Here is a 14439-nt window from a genome sequence, read left to right as displayed (position 1 = left end):
TCAGCTAGCCCTGCCCCCTTCACCAACAGGATCCCAAGGACTTCTCATGCTCCTGAGAAAAGGGAACCTAGCTGATAAGCACTTTGGCCTTTGAACTCAAGAGAAGCAGACTTTCTCCACTGTTTGGCCAACATAGTAGGCTTCCCCTTTGCTTTCTAAAGAGGACAGGTTTTAACAGTCCTGCTCTCCCACTCCCCCCCTCAACTTCAAAAAAAAAAAAAAAAAAAAAAAAATACATCTTCCCCCCTTCTGCAGGAAGCAGAAGCCTCCATTTTAAAAAGACCCCAGCTCAAGACCTGGGCAGGCAGACATTTTCCCTGCCTGGAAGGGAAGCTGTCCCATGTGTTCCTTTGCTAATAAACCCTATTTTGATGGAGTTTTAGCTGTGCCTCGGTGCCTCATCATCCATTCACTCATTCTCCGCCACCTTTTTACCTATCAAGGAACATACTAATCAACCCCCGAACCAGCTGGAATATGAAATATCTGTTTTTCTCAAAACAGTTCTCTGTTCCTTAGATTAAATATGGAAGAAGTGTTCAGAGAAAAGGAAAAGAGAGGGAAGAAAGAAAGAAAGAAAGAAAGAAAGAAAGAAAGAAAGAAAGAAAGAAAACGGCTAGCAAATTTTAAGGCATTAAGGTTAGAATGCTTCTGAGGTCTGAAAGCAACCGAAAAACCAAACTGAATGTTGAAGTCAAAATACTTTCAAAGCAAGCAAACAAAATAGATACCTTAAAACAAACACTTTGGAAGCAAATCAAAACCAAAAAAAGGTATCTAATGATAGGTAAAAAGTTGGCAGAGAATGAGCGAATGGATGATGAGGCACCGAGGCACAGCTAAAACTCCATCAAAATAGGGTTTATTAGCAGAGGAATACATGGGACAGATTCCCTTCCAGGCAGGGAAAATGTCTGCTCCGGTCTTGAGCTGGGGTCTTTTAAAAGGGAGGCTTCTGTCTCCTGCAGAAGGCGAGAAGATGTATTTTTTTTTTTAAGTTGGGTGTTGGGGGGGGTGGGAGAGCAGGACTGTTAAAACCTGTCCTCTTTAGAGATCAAAGGGGAAGCCTGCTGTGTTGGCCAAAGAGTGGAGAAAAGTCTGCTTCCCTTGACTTCCAAGACCAAGGTGCTTATCAGCTAGGTTCCCTTTTCTCAGGAGCATGAGAAGTCCTTGGGATCCTGTTGGTGAGGGGGCAGAGCTATCTGAACCTTAACATCTAACAAATAGGATCCTTAAATAACCAGCTCAGAATAAACAAATTGACCTTCAACCAAACCAAGGGAGGTCCGAGAGCCCCAGGAAGAACTCACCCACTCCACCTAAGGAGACAACACCAGATGGCTGGACTCAGTGGATCCATGCCAGTACCTGCTCCATCCAGGTGACTCTTCTGATGAAAAATGGATAATTCTTGGGGGGGGTGTGTCCCACATTAGGCACCATAATAATCGACAAAAAAAAAGCATAATTCTCACCTCAGAGGGGATAAGAGTTTATTCTGGAGTCAAATATGAGTGACCATGGCCTGGGAACACAGATTCAGATTACCCCAAATTCCACGTTTTATAGTAACAGGACAAAGAAAATCATAAATCAAGACTCATTTCAAATACATTGGTGAATACATTCAGTAGGCAGGTCATAGCAAAGTGGGAAGATTTTTATTACAGGTCTCAGATGCTATCTGATGACATTCTTAGCTTTTTGATTGGTTGGACTTGCTGATCTCCCAATCAATACCTTATAAGAAGTTTCTTTTATCTGTTCATCACAGGATGGTAGGTCAGAAACAGAGATGGGCAAAGAAATGGCTATTTAGGGACTAAAGGTGGCCCAAGATAAGTGGTAATTAGGCTCTGGACCTGCAACATTCCAAACTCTCCACAATCTCTGAAGTTCTAATCAGTTGATCAGCCTTGCAGAAAAAAGGCTAGTAAGGTTTTTCTGGGAACTTTCATTCACATCCACTTCTGGTAGTTCAAAAAGAGTTTCTTGGTTTGGAAGCGATTTTAAGTGCTTTTCTTATTGGAAGTTTCTCTTTTTGGTTAACAGTTGTTTTACTTGTAGTTGTGTTGAAATGACTGGGCTAAGGTGAGTTTTTCTTTTCTCTCTCTTTTTTTTTTTTTTGACTGGGGCATCCCATGTATCCCAGGTCAGCCTTGAACTCCCGATCCTCTTGCCTCAGCTTCCTGAATGCTGGGTGTGCACCACCAGGCTCATATTAAAATGGCTTTTCCTAGAGGTTTCATGTTGTACATTCTGTGTTGCTAACCTAAACCAGTTTCCAAGGTGGGCCACCCACAGTTTCGCAGGGACGCTGCGTGTCCATTGTGCGGGGCACACGGGCAGGTCACGTGGGTGGGCGGGTGTTTTTTTTTTTTTTTTTTTTTTTTAGCTCTGGCCTGGGAGGTCCAGAAAATTGAGCCAGAAGTAGGCTCGACTCCAGGGCTTCCTGAGTTTCCGTCGCCTTCGCCTTCCTGTTAGGGTCCTAGGGCCACGGTGGGATGGAGTTGGCTCCTTCTTGGTGGGCTGGTCGAAACTTCTAGAGCTCGGTGAGCCCACCTTGGCCACACTCGGATGGGATGTTGTCATCCAGAGAGACACGCGAGTGGCCTCGTACGTCTTCCACGGCGCTGGGTGGGGCATTGCCCGCTGCTCATTCTTGAACCTGTGCCACTTGCTGGAGTGTCACCTGGCCTGCAGCTGGGCACAGCAGCCAGACAGGCCGCCTCGGGATGCTTGCGTTCTTTCCTAGGGTCGTTGGGTCCTGTTTCCAGGAGGTCTCTGGAGAAAACAGGTGACCTTCTGGGCCACTGTTCAGTGGGATGAGCCTGCGGCCGGCCTGAGAGTAAACGAGAGCCCTGCCGTTCCCTCTTCTGACCCTCTCCTCCAGGCTGGTGATGGCGATGGTACTTTGGGCTCAGAGGACATTGGGGAACTGTCCCCCGAGTCCTCATTCTAATAAAGGACGAGTCTCCTGCTTTCAGCCCTTGGTCCCTTACTTGAGTTTTCTGGGTATGCTTTCACATCATCTTTAGATGTGTGGCACATTTAAATCCTAAAGAATGAGCTCCATTTGCCGATGCCCTTTACATCTGCTGCTTTCTTGGAGAGCCACAAAGGCTAATTAAACACGTGTTATTGGACTTATGTGACTCTTTGCCTTTAATTCAGTATCACCCACTTGTTGAGATCTCTGGGCCAGGCAGAGCTCTGGACACCAGACTTGTCATTGTTTCCTTAGTGTGTGGTTGGGAGAGACCCAACATAGTTCCTGAATGAGATATTTAAAGAGGTGTAAGTGTGCTTCTGCAAAAACTAACAAGAGTGTGACCTTCTTATATTTGAATCTCTAGAATGGGCAAAACAAAGAACAGAGATTTGTGGAACACCTTGGCATTCAAAGTAAGGGCAGCATTCCCTTTAATCCATTCTTTATAAATGCTTAATATTGACACACATGAGGCTAAGGTCTAGCTCAGTGGTAGAGTGCTTACCTAGCAAGAATGAGGCCCTGGGTTCAATCTCCAGCACTGGAAAAAAGTTATACATTATTGTGTGATCTGTGCTTATCGACCTAGGTACTTGAGAGGCTGAGGTAGCAGGATCTCTTGAGCCCAGGAGTCCAGTACCAGCCTCCTCAGCAACATAGTGAATGAGACCCTATCATCCAAAAAAAGAGAAGGAAGAAAGAAAAAGAAAAAAGTTTCACTTTTAAAAATTTATAATTTTTATTTTATGTGTATGCATGTATTGCCTGCATGTAGGTAAGTGCACCCATGTCATGCAATGCCTGCCTGCGGAGGACAGAAGAGGCCGTCAGATCCCCTGGGGCTGGAGTTACAGACAGTTGTTAGCTGCCATGTGGGTGCTGGGATTTGAACCCAGGTCTTCTGCAAGAACAGCCAGTGTTCTTAACCGCTGAGAGTTGGCTATTTCTTTTATCCACATATTTTGATTAATCTCCCCCAAAGTAGTAAATATATTCTTAAAATATATTCATTGGCACTTCTAGTAACTCATTTCAGTCTGAATACCATCTTACTCCATCAGGTGTGTCCACTTGGCTGTATTTTAAAAAGATATTTTATTATTTTTCTTTTATGTGTATGAGTACATTGCCTGTGCGCATGTAAGTGCACCCATGTAAGTGCAATGCCTGAGGAGGTCAGAAGCTGTTGGAATTAGAATTAAGGATGGTTGTTAGCTGTCATGTGAGTGCTGGGAATTGAACCCAAGTCCTCTGCAGGAGCAGCCAGTGCTCTGAACCACTGAACTATATCTCCAACCCCTTAAAGCATCATTTTATATTTTATTTATTATTTTTATTTTATGTGTATGCGTGTATTGCCTTGTGTTAAGTGCACCCATGTCATGCAATGCCCAGAGAGGTCAGAAGAAGGCCTCAGATTCCAGACCCTCGGAACTGGAATTACAGGCGGTTGTTAGCCAACATGTGAGTGCTGGGAATCGATCCCGGGTCCTCTGTAAGAGCAGCCAGTAACTGGAGTTAAGGATAGTTGTTAGCTGCCATGTAGGTGCTGGGATTTGAACCTGGGTCTTCTGCAAGGACAGTCAGTGTTCTTAACTGCTGAGCCATCTCTCCAGCCCCAAAGCATCATTTTAAAACATGTTTTTAACAATGCCAGGCAGGAGATACTGTTGTGCCCAGTTCACGAGAGACCCAAAAGACCACCAAGGAGCTGACCAATGCAAATACACAAGGGTTCTTTTATTGTTACAAGCTTAAGCTTGGGTCCACTCTGTCACTGACTCAGCGGATCTCAGATGTGAGACCCCCTTGCTTTGGGAGACAGAGGTTTTTATAGGTTTATTTCAGCAAGTTCAACAAGTAGGGGAGTAGGGGATCTTCAGCCTGGCAAGCATCTGATTGGTTGCAGCTCAGTGCCAAACCATAAACTGCTGGCTTCAGGAAACCTGAAAGATACCTGGACTTTTAGTACTTTCCTGTCTCTGGTTAATTGACCATTGGCAGGGGAGTTGTTCTCTATCGGTTTCATGTATTGTAGTTTTTCTTAGAACAGGGCCCAGGGCTATGGAGGTTTTATCCAAGATGGAGTCACTCAGGTCTCTCATTCCCCCCTCTAACTAGTACCTTGGGGGCCCAATCATGGGCGCTCCCTCATCTCATGTTCTTCATCATCTAGACTCTGGAGGGACTAAAAGTGGGTTCACATTACCATTAGCTGTATAGCTCCCAGCCGCTTTTTTATAAAAGCTACCAGTTTATTTAAAATGCAAGGCCCAAAAGTCAAGAGCATAATCAGAATGAGGAGGGGTCTGAGTAAGGTTGAAATCAAAGTGGTCAACAAGGGGAGCTATTGAACCAGGATTCAAACCATCCTTGTTTAGCCCTATATTCATTCTCTTTTTGAGCCAGACTTTTTCTAACCTTGGCCAGGGATTCTTTGATGACCCCAGAGTGATCTACATAAAAACAACACTCTTCTTTAAGGGCGCCAGATTTTTTAACCTTGGCCAGAGACTTTTTGATGACCCCAGAGTGATCTACATAAAAACAACACTCTTCCTTAAGGGCAGCACAGAGGCCTCCCTGCTGCAAGAACAACAGGTCTAGGCCTCTCCTGCAGAACCATTTCTGCCAAGGAGGTTAGGGATTCTTGTAGATGGGAAATAGACTTTTCTAAGTTCTGGATGTCCCTGTCTATTGCTGCTCTAAGGCTATGGTAGTTTTGGCTTTGTAAGGTCAAGGCCGAAATTCCTGTACCTGCTCCTGCCAGTCCCAATCCCAGAAGAACGGATAGGGTGATGGCAGTAACAGCTTCTCTTTCCTAGCAATTACGGTGAAGGGGTCCTTGCCTGGTCAGGCCCTATTTATATCCTGGTCTGAGTGATAAATAATTCTAGGGATTAGTTGTACTAGAACACAAAAATCTGATGATTAAGAACTTTAGAATGGACACATGGGGTTAATCCTGAAGTACATGCCCACCATCCTTGATCTGGTGGTAGCAAGTACAAGTTATTGGCCAGCACTGGCAGAGTCTGGTTGCATAGGGCAGTGTACTCATGAGGGGGCATGCCTATACATAGCCCTCGTCCTGAAACATCTTGTAGCGTAAGCCTGATTTTTTCCTATTGAGCCCATCTACAGCTGCCTTAGTCCGGTACTAGGGTGGTGTTTCCTATGAATGCAATCCCCTCATAGTATGGGGGCCTTGATGAATAACATAACCAGTATGATGAGGTGAGGTCTGGCCTGGTGTCATTGAGTACCTGGTAAGTCTGGACCATTAATGACCAAAGTGGGTCAGTGTCGCCTATAGGAAAGTCATGGCTGTCAGAATAGCCTTTATTTGAGGGGGCAGCTGTGGTTGACAAGATTGATTCTGGGGTGACCTTTAAAACCAGTTCCTCTGGTACTGAGGAACTCTTACTCTTAATCGAATAGAGAATAAAGTTCCTGGATCTGGTTTGGTCCAGCCCAGAGAGTCTTATTTCCCAAATTTTTCCCGCTTCCCAGCTGGCGGCTCTCTTTCCTTCTTTGGTAAAACTAATATTGAGCCTACCATTTTTATGAGGATTAGTGGGTATCGGTTGCTCCCACATTACCTTAGTAAGATCTCCTCCCTGAGGGGTCCACCGTGTGTGTCCCATTGTTTCACAGCCCCAGCGAGCACAATAAGTAGCGCTATCCTCTCCACACCTGCTTCTCTGGGACTTGTATTTTGGAGTTCCAGGCCCTGGGCAAACATAGAACCAGCCTGGCTTTCTGTATGGGCCTGGAGAGTTAGTTAGAGCATGAGGATGTATGCCTCCCTTAGGATTGAAATCCAATAAAGCATCTAAACGGGAGTGCAGAGTTGGGAACCAACTGAAACAATATATTACCTCCTATCACATCTTGGAGGACCCAAGTCAGATTCACAGGTTGATGTGGGCTTTCTGGAGCAGGAGCGGCTATCATGGGGAACAGAGAATATATAGTCAACAGTTTGAAAATTGGGTGAACTTTAGCTTGAGTGGGTTGTTGGGATCCTTTGAAACTCTCCATCCTGAAGCTGGGGATGCGCAGTCCTCTACGGCAAACGGGCCAGCTGGCCGTACATGTGTGTGGTGGATCCACGATGCTACCCCATCCACTTTGAGGGCTGTGGGGGTGATCAGTAGGGTGACATAGGGCCCCTTCCACCGTGGCTCTAAGGATCCTTGCTGATGCCTCTTACCATAGACCCAGTCATCAGGTCGATATCGATGAAGTTCTGGAGGGGGTCCTGTCTCATAAAGAGCATGTAGTTTAGGCTATACATGTTTATGGGACCATTGGATTCCCCTGAGGTCATTCAACAGGTCCCAATCTTTAAATTCAGTAGTCTTTTCTGCCTGGAGGTTAGGAATAATGGGAGGGGGGCACTCCAAACATGATCTCAAAGGGGGTTAATCACATCTGGCAAGGGAAGTTACCACTCGATAGAGAGTGAATGGAAGGAGAGTCACCCAGTCACCACCAGTCTCTAAGATCAATTTAGTTAAAGTCTCTTTTAGAGTTCTATTTATTCTCTCTACCTGTCCTGAACTCTGGGGTCTATAAGCACAATGTAGTTTCCAATCAATCCCCAGAACTGTGGCCAGACTCTGACTTACCTTGGACACAAAAGCTGGTCCATTATCTGACCCTATCATCTGTGGAAAGCCATACCTTGGGAGGATGTCTTTCAACAGTTTCTTTGCCACCATTTGAACTGTTTCATGTTTAGTAGGGAAGGCTTCAGTCCATCCTGAAAAAGTATCTACAAAGACTAGCAAGTAACGGTAGCCATACCTGCCAGGTTTTACCTCAGTGAAATCCGTTTCCCAGTAGGCTCCAGGTTTTTATCCCTTGAAGTCTGATTCCTGGGTTTCTAATATTTGGCACTGCATTAGTGAGTTGGCAAGCTTTACAGCCATTGACAATTCTTTAATCTTTAAATTGGCATCCTTGATTTTTACTTTGGCATGTCGAATTAAGTCCTGCATCCTCTTGATGCCCATGTGGGAAGAACAGTGTATTTTTGCCAACATTTGTTTTCCTAATTTTTCCAGGAGGATCAGCTGCCCTTCTGCTGACCTCCACCATCCTTCCAGGCATTGGGTTCTCGGTAGTCTTTTTATCCATTTTAGGTCCTCCCCGGTGTATTTGGGCTTTTTGGGGAGGTTTGGGCCACTTTGGTCAATTAGTGTGGTGACCAAAATTGAGTCAATGTGGAGGGAGCCTGTTTAGCTGCCTGATCTGCTCGATTGTTTCCTTGGGAAATCGGATCGTCCCCTTTTGATGACCTGGGCAGTGGATAACTGCCAATTTCTTTGGCAGCCAGAGAGCCTTCAGCAATGTTAGGATTTCTTCTTTATTTGTGACAGTCTTTCCCTCTGCAGTTAATAAGCCCCATTCCCGATATATTGCCCCATGAACGTGCACAGTGGCAAAGGCATATTAGCTGTCGGTATACACATTAAGCTTTTTGTCCTTTTCCAATACCAACTCCTTAGGGCAGTAAGTTCAGCCTTTTGGGCCGAAGTGCCAGTGAGCAGAGGCTTTGCCCAAACGATGCTGGTTAATGACACTACAGCCGCCCCTGCGTACCTCTTGCCATCCTGGACAAAACTGCTCCCATCAGTGTACCAGGTTACTTCAGCATCAGATAATGGGGTTATCTTGTCGGGAGCCATGCTTGCCATAAGCATTGGAAATTAGGAGAGTGTCACTTTAAGAGCTTCTGAGCTCTCTGCTTCAGCGGTCAGAGCTGACAGGCTGTAACTGCATGATAAATCAGGTCTTCTAGAAAGTTAGTTTCGGTTCGGTCTGTGGGCACCGGAAGATGCAGCTACGTGCTGTATCCATAGTACCCTTTTTTGTTTCTGTTAGAAATATTCACCTAGGTAACCCAAACTCTGGGCCGGATAAAAAGGACCCGTGAGACCCCTCAGTAGATCTTCCTTCAGGAGAGCTCTCTCCTCCCTGTCACTGCCTTTCTTAAATAAATTCCTCAGAAAACTTCAGATGTTTGTCTGAGTTTCTTTCTTGTTGAAGACCCAAGCCTGGTGGGCTTGGGGAGCTTTTGACAGTATCTCTCAAATCTGATTGGGTACCATGGACATGGGCCAGGATTCCGGCACAATCATGCAGCAGGACATCCAAGTCTGGGTCTGGCTAGAGCGTGGCTGGATTCAGGGCAACTGGTACCTGGAAGGTGATTTTAGCAGGATTAAGAAGTAATGCCTGATAATGGGTTATACAGGCATTACTTAGCCATCTGTCCGGAGGCTGCTTTAAAACTCCTTCAATTGCATGTGGTGTGGTGATGGTCAAGTTCTGGCCCAAAGTCAGTTTGTCAGCATCTTTTACCAGTAGTGCTTCTTTGAGTATACAGCCCAAGTATTGGATGTGTTGTTTGTATAGTTGGGCCTTTTTAGCAGAGGCCCAATAGCCCAGGCTTCCCAACGTCTGCTACAGGCGTTCTGTGCCATCCATGCAAGCCTCTTCGCTGTCTGCCACCACAAGTAGGTCATCCACAGAGACTCCTTTCCCCAACACTATCTGTCTCAGACGCCTTGCTGGTCCTCTGGATCTGCAGTGGCAGCCAGCAGGATCCTTGCCAGGTCCTTGTTCTGCCTTCTTTCTGCCTTTATCTGTTTTTCCTCTGCACTATCCCTATTATCGTACACTTTCTCGGCCACAGTTATTAAATCCCTTAAGCTTTTTCACCCAGTCTCTCTACTCTTTGGAGCTTTTTAATATCTAGAGATGACTGGTTAACAAAAGCCATGGCCACAGCCGCTATATTTTCTTTGGCCTCTGGGTCTAATGGAGTGTACCTGCGGAAGGCATCCGTTATTTGCTCCGAGAACGCAGCTGGGATTCCATTTAGTTCCTGATTAATATCGTATACCTTTTCCAATTCCTGAATAATATTGTCCACTTTTGCCAAATTAGTGGGCCTACGAGCAGCCGCTTTGAGACCTGCCAACAGAGCCTGGCGGTAAACCAGAAGCCTCCCTTACCTTCTGCAGTATTATAATCCCAGTCAGGCCAGGTCAGTGGATACGCAGCATCAATCAGGGTCAGGTCAGTAGTAGGGACACCAGTATTACCAGGAATTAACTTCCTGGCTTCTGTTTGGATACATCCCCTTTCCTCTGTGGTAAACAGGACCTGTAATAATTGATGACAATCATCCCAAGTGGGTTGGTGTGTGAATAAGACAGTTTCTAATAAATTAATAAGCTCCTTAGGATTTTCAGAAAAGGGAGTATTCTGGGTTCTCCAGTTGTAAAGGTCACTAGTGGCGAATGGCCAATAGTGATGGGACTGGTTGCCGACCTCACCCACAGGGCCAGCAACTCTGAGGGGTAAAAAGTTGTAAAGCCCACTAGTGGCTAATGGCCAATAGTGATGGGGCTAGTTGCCAGCCTCATCCATTGCGTGGCCAGCGACTCTGAGGGGTAGAACAGTAGAGTCTGGACCCTCTGGTGTTGCTGCCCTTCTACTCCTAGTTCCCTGAGCTGGTCCCCCCTGTGCCTGTGAAGAATCTGGTACCAGGGGTGCCGGTTCTGGAGGGGGTACCTCCTATGGAGGAGGTGGATAAGGAGGGAGAGGAAAAATTAGATCTTTTGTGCTGCCCTGTAAGACAAGGTACAGTGATGGTACTGATGGTTTGGTTTCAGGCTTAGGTGCTTTCTGGGTTGTCGTTTTCCATTCTGCAGCCATTAGCACCTCAGTTTTCTGTAAAGGAAGAAAAGACTTGACCTAAGGAGGGAGGTTATTAACTAAATCTCCCAGGACCATTATGTATCACATTTGATCCAAGTGTCCCATACATGGTTGAAGAATAATTTTCTCAACTGTGTTAATGACAGCAGGATCAAAGGTCCCCTCTGAGGGCCATCCCATGTTGAAAGTGGGCCATTCAGACCTGCAGAAAGTAATTAGTTTATTCTTCCTGACAACAACAGAGAGGTTATGGGCTTGAGTCTTAACCTCTCCAAAATGTGTAAGAACCAGGTCCAGGGGTGTAGGGGGGTCTGTCCCATTGCGTCCATCTCAGTCACAGAGAAATAGACAACCAAAGACAAAACAGAGAGCCATAAAGGCACACAGAAGACCAAGTAACAAATTCCCCTGCTCATGCGGAAGAAAAACTGAAAGTAGGACAGTGGTAAACTGCCATGCCATGGGCATGACCCTCCTTGTCCTTTCACAGGAATCAACAGAGTCCGGGGCCCTCTGTCCCCTCTGCCAAGGTCTGGAACATCTTCCAGACCTCTGTGGTCATGGTCATCTAGCGCGTCCGCTCCAACCACTCCTGACCACACTGTTTACAGGTTTGCCTCGAGGCTCAGAACAAAAGCTAGGACAGACACAGACAGGTACAACTAGAAACAGACACTTACCGGCCAGGCAAGAACCCTACAGTTTGGGGGTCCTGGGGGGTCTTGGGGATCCTGGAGGAGCCCCCAAGATGTTGTGCCAAGTTCACGAGAGACCCCCAAAGACCACGAAGAAGCTGACCAATGCAAATACACAAGGGTTCTTTTATTGTTACAAGCTTAAGCTTGGGTCCACTCTGTCACCGACTCAGTGGATCTTAGATATGAGACCCCTTGCTTTGGGAGACAGAGGTTTTTATACGTTTATTTCAGCAAGTTCAGAAAGTAGGGGAGTAGGGGGTCTCCAGCCTGGCAAGCATCTGACTGGTTGCAGCCCAGTGCCAAACCATAAACTGCTGGCTTCAGGAAATCTGAAAGATATCTGGACTTTTACTACTTTCCTGTCCCTGGTTAACTGACCGTTGGCCGGGGAGTTGTTCTCTATCGGTTCCAAGTATTGTGGTTTTTCTTAGAACAGGGCCCAGGGCTGGGTCAGTCCTATGGAGGTTTTATCCAAGATGGAGTCACTCAGGTCTCTCAATACCTTCCTTTGAGTTACTGGCCAGGGTGGCCCAAGAGACTCTTAGACAGTAACTCTGCATAGAAATAGGAAAATGAACAGCAGACCCCAATCTTATCTAAAGGAATGTTGGCAACTGATTGCTGCTATATGAGGAAGAGCTGATCTTCCTAAAACAAGGAACTCTAGATAGGCTGACTAGACTCAGCAATGGACTTGCACTGGGTAATGGCTGGGGGCACTGACAACACAGTGGATGGTAAGAGGGATGACAGAGTATATGGACTCCAGTGGTGGTGGGGGCTATAGTAGGGTGCCCTTTGGGATACAGGTGTAAAGATAAATAAGATTGTTTGGGATGTTCTGTATGAAATACACACAAAAAAATCTATAAATAAATAATAATAAAATCACATGGTTAGGTATTAAAAAAAATTTTCTGTGTATGAGTGTCTTGCCTGCATGTTATGTAAGTGTACCCATGTATTGCAATGCCCCTGGAAGCCAAAGAGGGCGTTGGATTCCCTGGAACTGGAGTTAAATATGGGTGTTAGCTGCCATGTGGTGCTGGGATTAGAACTCAGGTCCTCTGCAAGAGTCACCAGTGTCCTTAATTGCTGAACCATCTATCCAGATTCACAAAGTATCATTTTTAAAAAGTTGATCTCTTTGCTGTGTTGAGGCCTCTCTGAAATGAGAGTTGAGGCTCAGCCTTACGCCAGTGAGGTAGATTTTTGTACTTCAGGGCACCAGGAAGCAGACACCTGTGGCACAGTGGAGGGCTGCACCCTAACCTGGGGGCCTTAGAATCTGCCCTGTGTGCAGTGGAGGAGCCTGAGCATTATGAGTCTGAGCAATGCAGGCATTGTGAGTAGGGCATGGCCTGATGGACACCTTCTCCAAGTAGCTTGCGACTGCTGCAGGCTCTGTGTGTGCTCTTGGAAACTGGGACCCATTCTGGCCAGACTAGCAAGATGGTGCTGCTCATGCCTGTCCTTCTCTTCCTAACATTCTTCTCTCCAGTGAAAGCTCTTGAGAACTGAATTCCTGAAGTGGCAGTCCACTTCTGAAAACACTATTGAAGTGGAAAGAGCATTGTGGATTGCTGCTTAAGGGGAAAAACAGGAGACTTTGTAGGTTTGCTCAGGAATGTGAAACAAATGGCATTCTTTCCACTGTGATCCCCATTACAGATTGGTTCTATTATGCAGGTGAGTTTGTGAGGCTCCCAACACCTTCTGACCCAGTTAGGACAACCACACTCTGCTCTTTCCAGGACTTGGTTTGCTTATTAATAAAAGGAAAAGCATTCAGTTAAGTTAACCTTAAGCCAATAGAAGTTAAAATAATCAAGCCAAGTATTCAAGTTAATTTTTGCTTCCATATTCTGGAGAGACGGCTTAGCATTTAAGAGCACTAGCTGCTCTTCCAGAGGACACTCAGTTCTGAGCAACTACCTGGCAACTAAACACCACCTGTAAATCTGTAAAAAGAGTATTTACCTTTTTCTGACATCCTCAGGCATTGCATGACCCAGGTGCACTTACATACATGCAGGCTAAATGAGAGAGAGAGAGAGAGAGAGAGAGAGAGAGAGAGAGAGAGGAGGTGCTGGCATTGGCTTCCACTCACCATTCCCTTCTTCCTTCTAGGCACAATTCTGGTTCATCCACTTCCAGGTCAGGAGGGGTTGAGCCTCTGCCACCTGAGCACTGAGCCTGGCCACTCAAACCTTAGGAATATTGAGATAAGCCCTGGATTTCCAGAGGAAGTTTAAGGAGAAATGGTGGACACTCCAACTGTGCTCTATGAAGACACTTATGAAGATCATTCAACTATGGAAACACAGATTGTTTGGAGAACATTCTAGAATAAATCTTGGTCTAAGACTTGTAATTAAAAAATATCATTAGGGGCTTTTATGTCTATTTTTTCTTTTTCTTTTCTTTCTTTCTTTCTTTCTTTCTTTCTTTCTTTCTTTCTTTCTTTCTTTCTTTCTTTCTTTCTTTCTTTTTAGTTTTGGTATTTTTGAGACAGGGTCTCCCTGTTGCCCCAGCTGGCCAGGAACTCACTTTGTAGACCAGGCTAACCTCGAACTCACAGAGATCTGCCTGCCTCTGCCTCTGGAGTGCTGGGATTAAAGGTGTGCACCACTACACATGGCAAATCTCTATTTTTTCTTTAAAACATTTTTATGTGTATGCGTATTTTATCTGCAGATATGTAATTTGGGGTTAATTATCTTGGTTATGGTGATGGTTACCTGAGTGTGTGTGTGTGTGTGTGTGTGTGTGTGTTAACTGAGCAAATTACAGACTTTAATATGCCATTTTTAATATATTAAATACTGTATAATTATTAAACAGTATTGTAGCTAGTGATCACATCCTGGGCAGTACAGCTCAAGTGAAATCACTAAAAACATGAGATTGTTTATAAAATTAACAAGTTAAAATGGGGGTAAAATGAGTTATACATTCCTTAGCTGAAATGCTTGGGACTAGAAGTGTTTAAGATTTCATGTTTTTGCCAGG

At 45.4% G+C, this 14439-nt stretch overlaps 1 protein-coding gene across 2 annotated transcripts in view; it reads left to right on the top strand.

Moving 5' to 3' along the window:
* Positions 1-13816, top strand: part of Cflar (CASP8 and FADD like apoptosis regulator) — a 112757-nt gene extending 98941 nt beyond the window's left edge. The window contains exon 8 of one of the 2 annotated variants that reach the window (XR_003850438.1): positions 13558-13578. Coding sequence is in view for 1 of the 2 variants with exons in the window: in XM_029566280.1 (XP_029422140.1) it covers positions 13558-13682 (125 nt within the window). In the remaining variant the exon portion in view is untranslated. Of the gene's footprint in view, positions 1-13557 lie in introns of both variants that reach the window. The other variant, XM_029566280.1, reaches the window with a different exon arrangement.
* The last annotated feature ends 623 nt before the right edge of the window (positions 13817-14439 follow it).

The sequence above is a fragment of the Nannospalax galili genome, unplaced genomic scaffold (assembly GCF_000622305.1).
Source record: "Nannospalax galili isolate Female #2095 unplaced genomic scaffold, S.galili_v1.0 scaffold1199, whole genome shotgun sequence".
NCBI classification, from domain to species: domain Eukaryota; kingdom Metazoa; phylum Chordata; class Mammalia; order Rodentia; family Spalacidae; genus Nannospalax; species Nannospalax galili.
The sequence above is the reverse complement of the archived record's forward strand: the minus strand, read 5'-3'. Positions and strand labels throughout refer to the sequence as shown.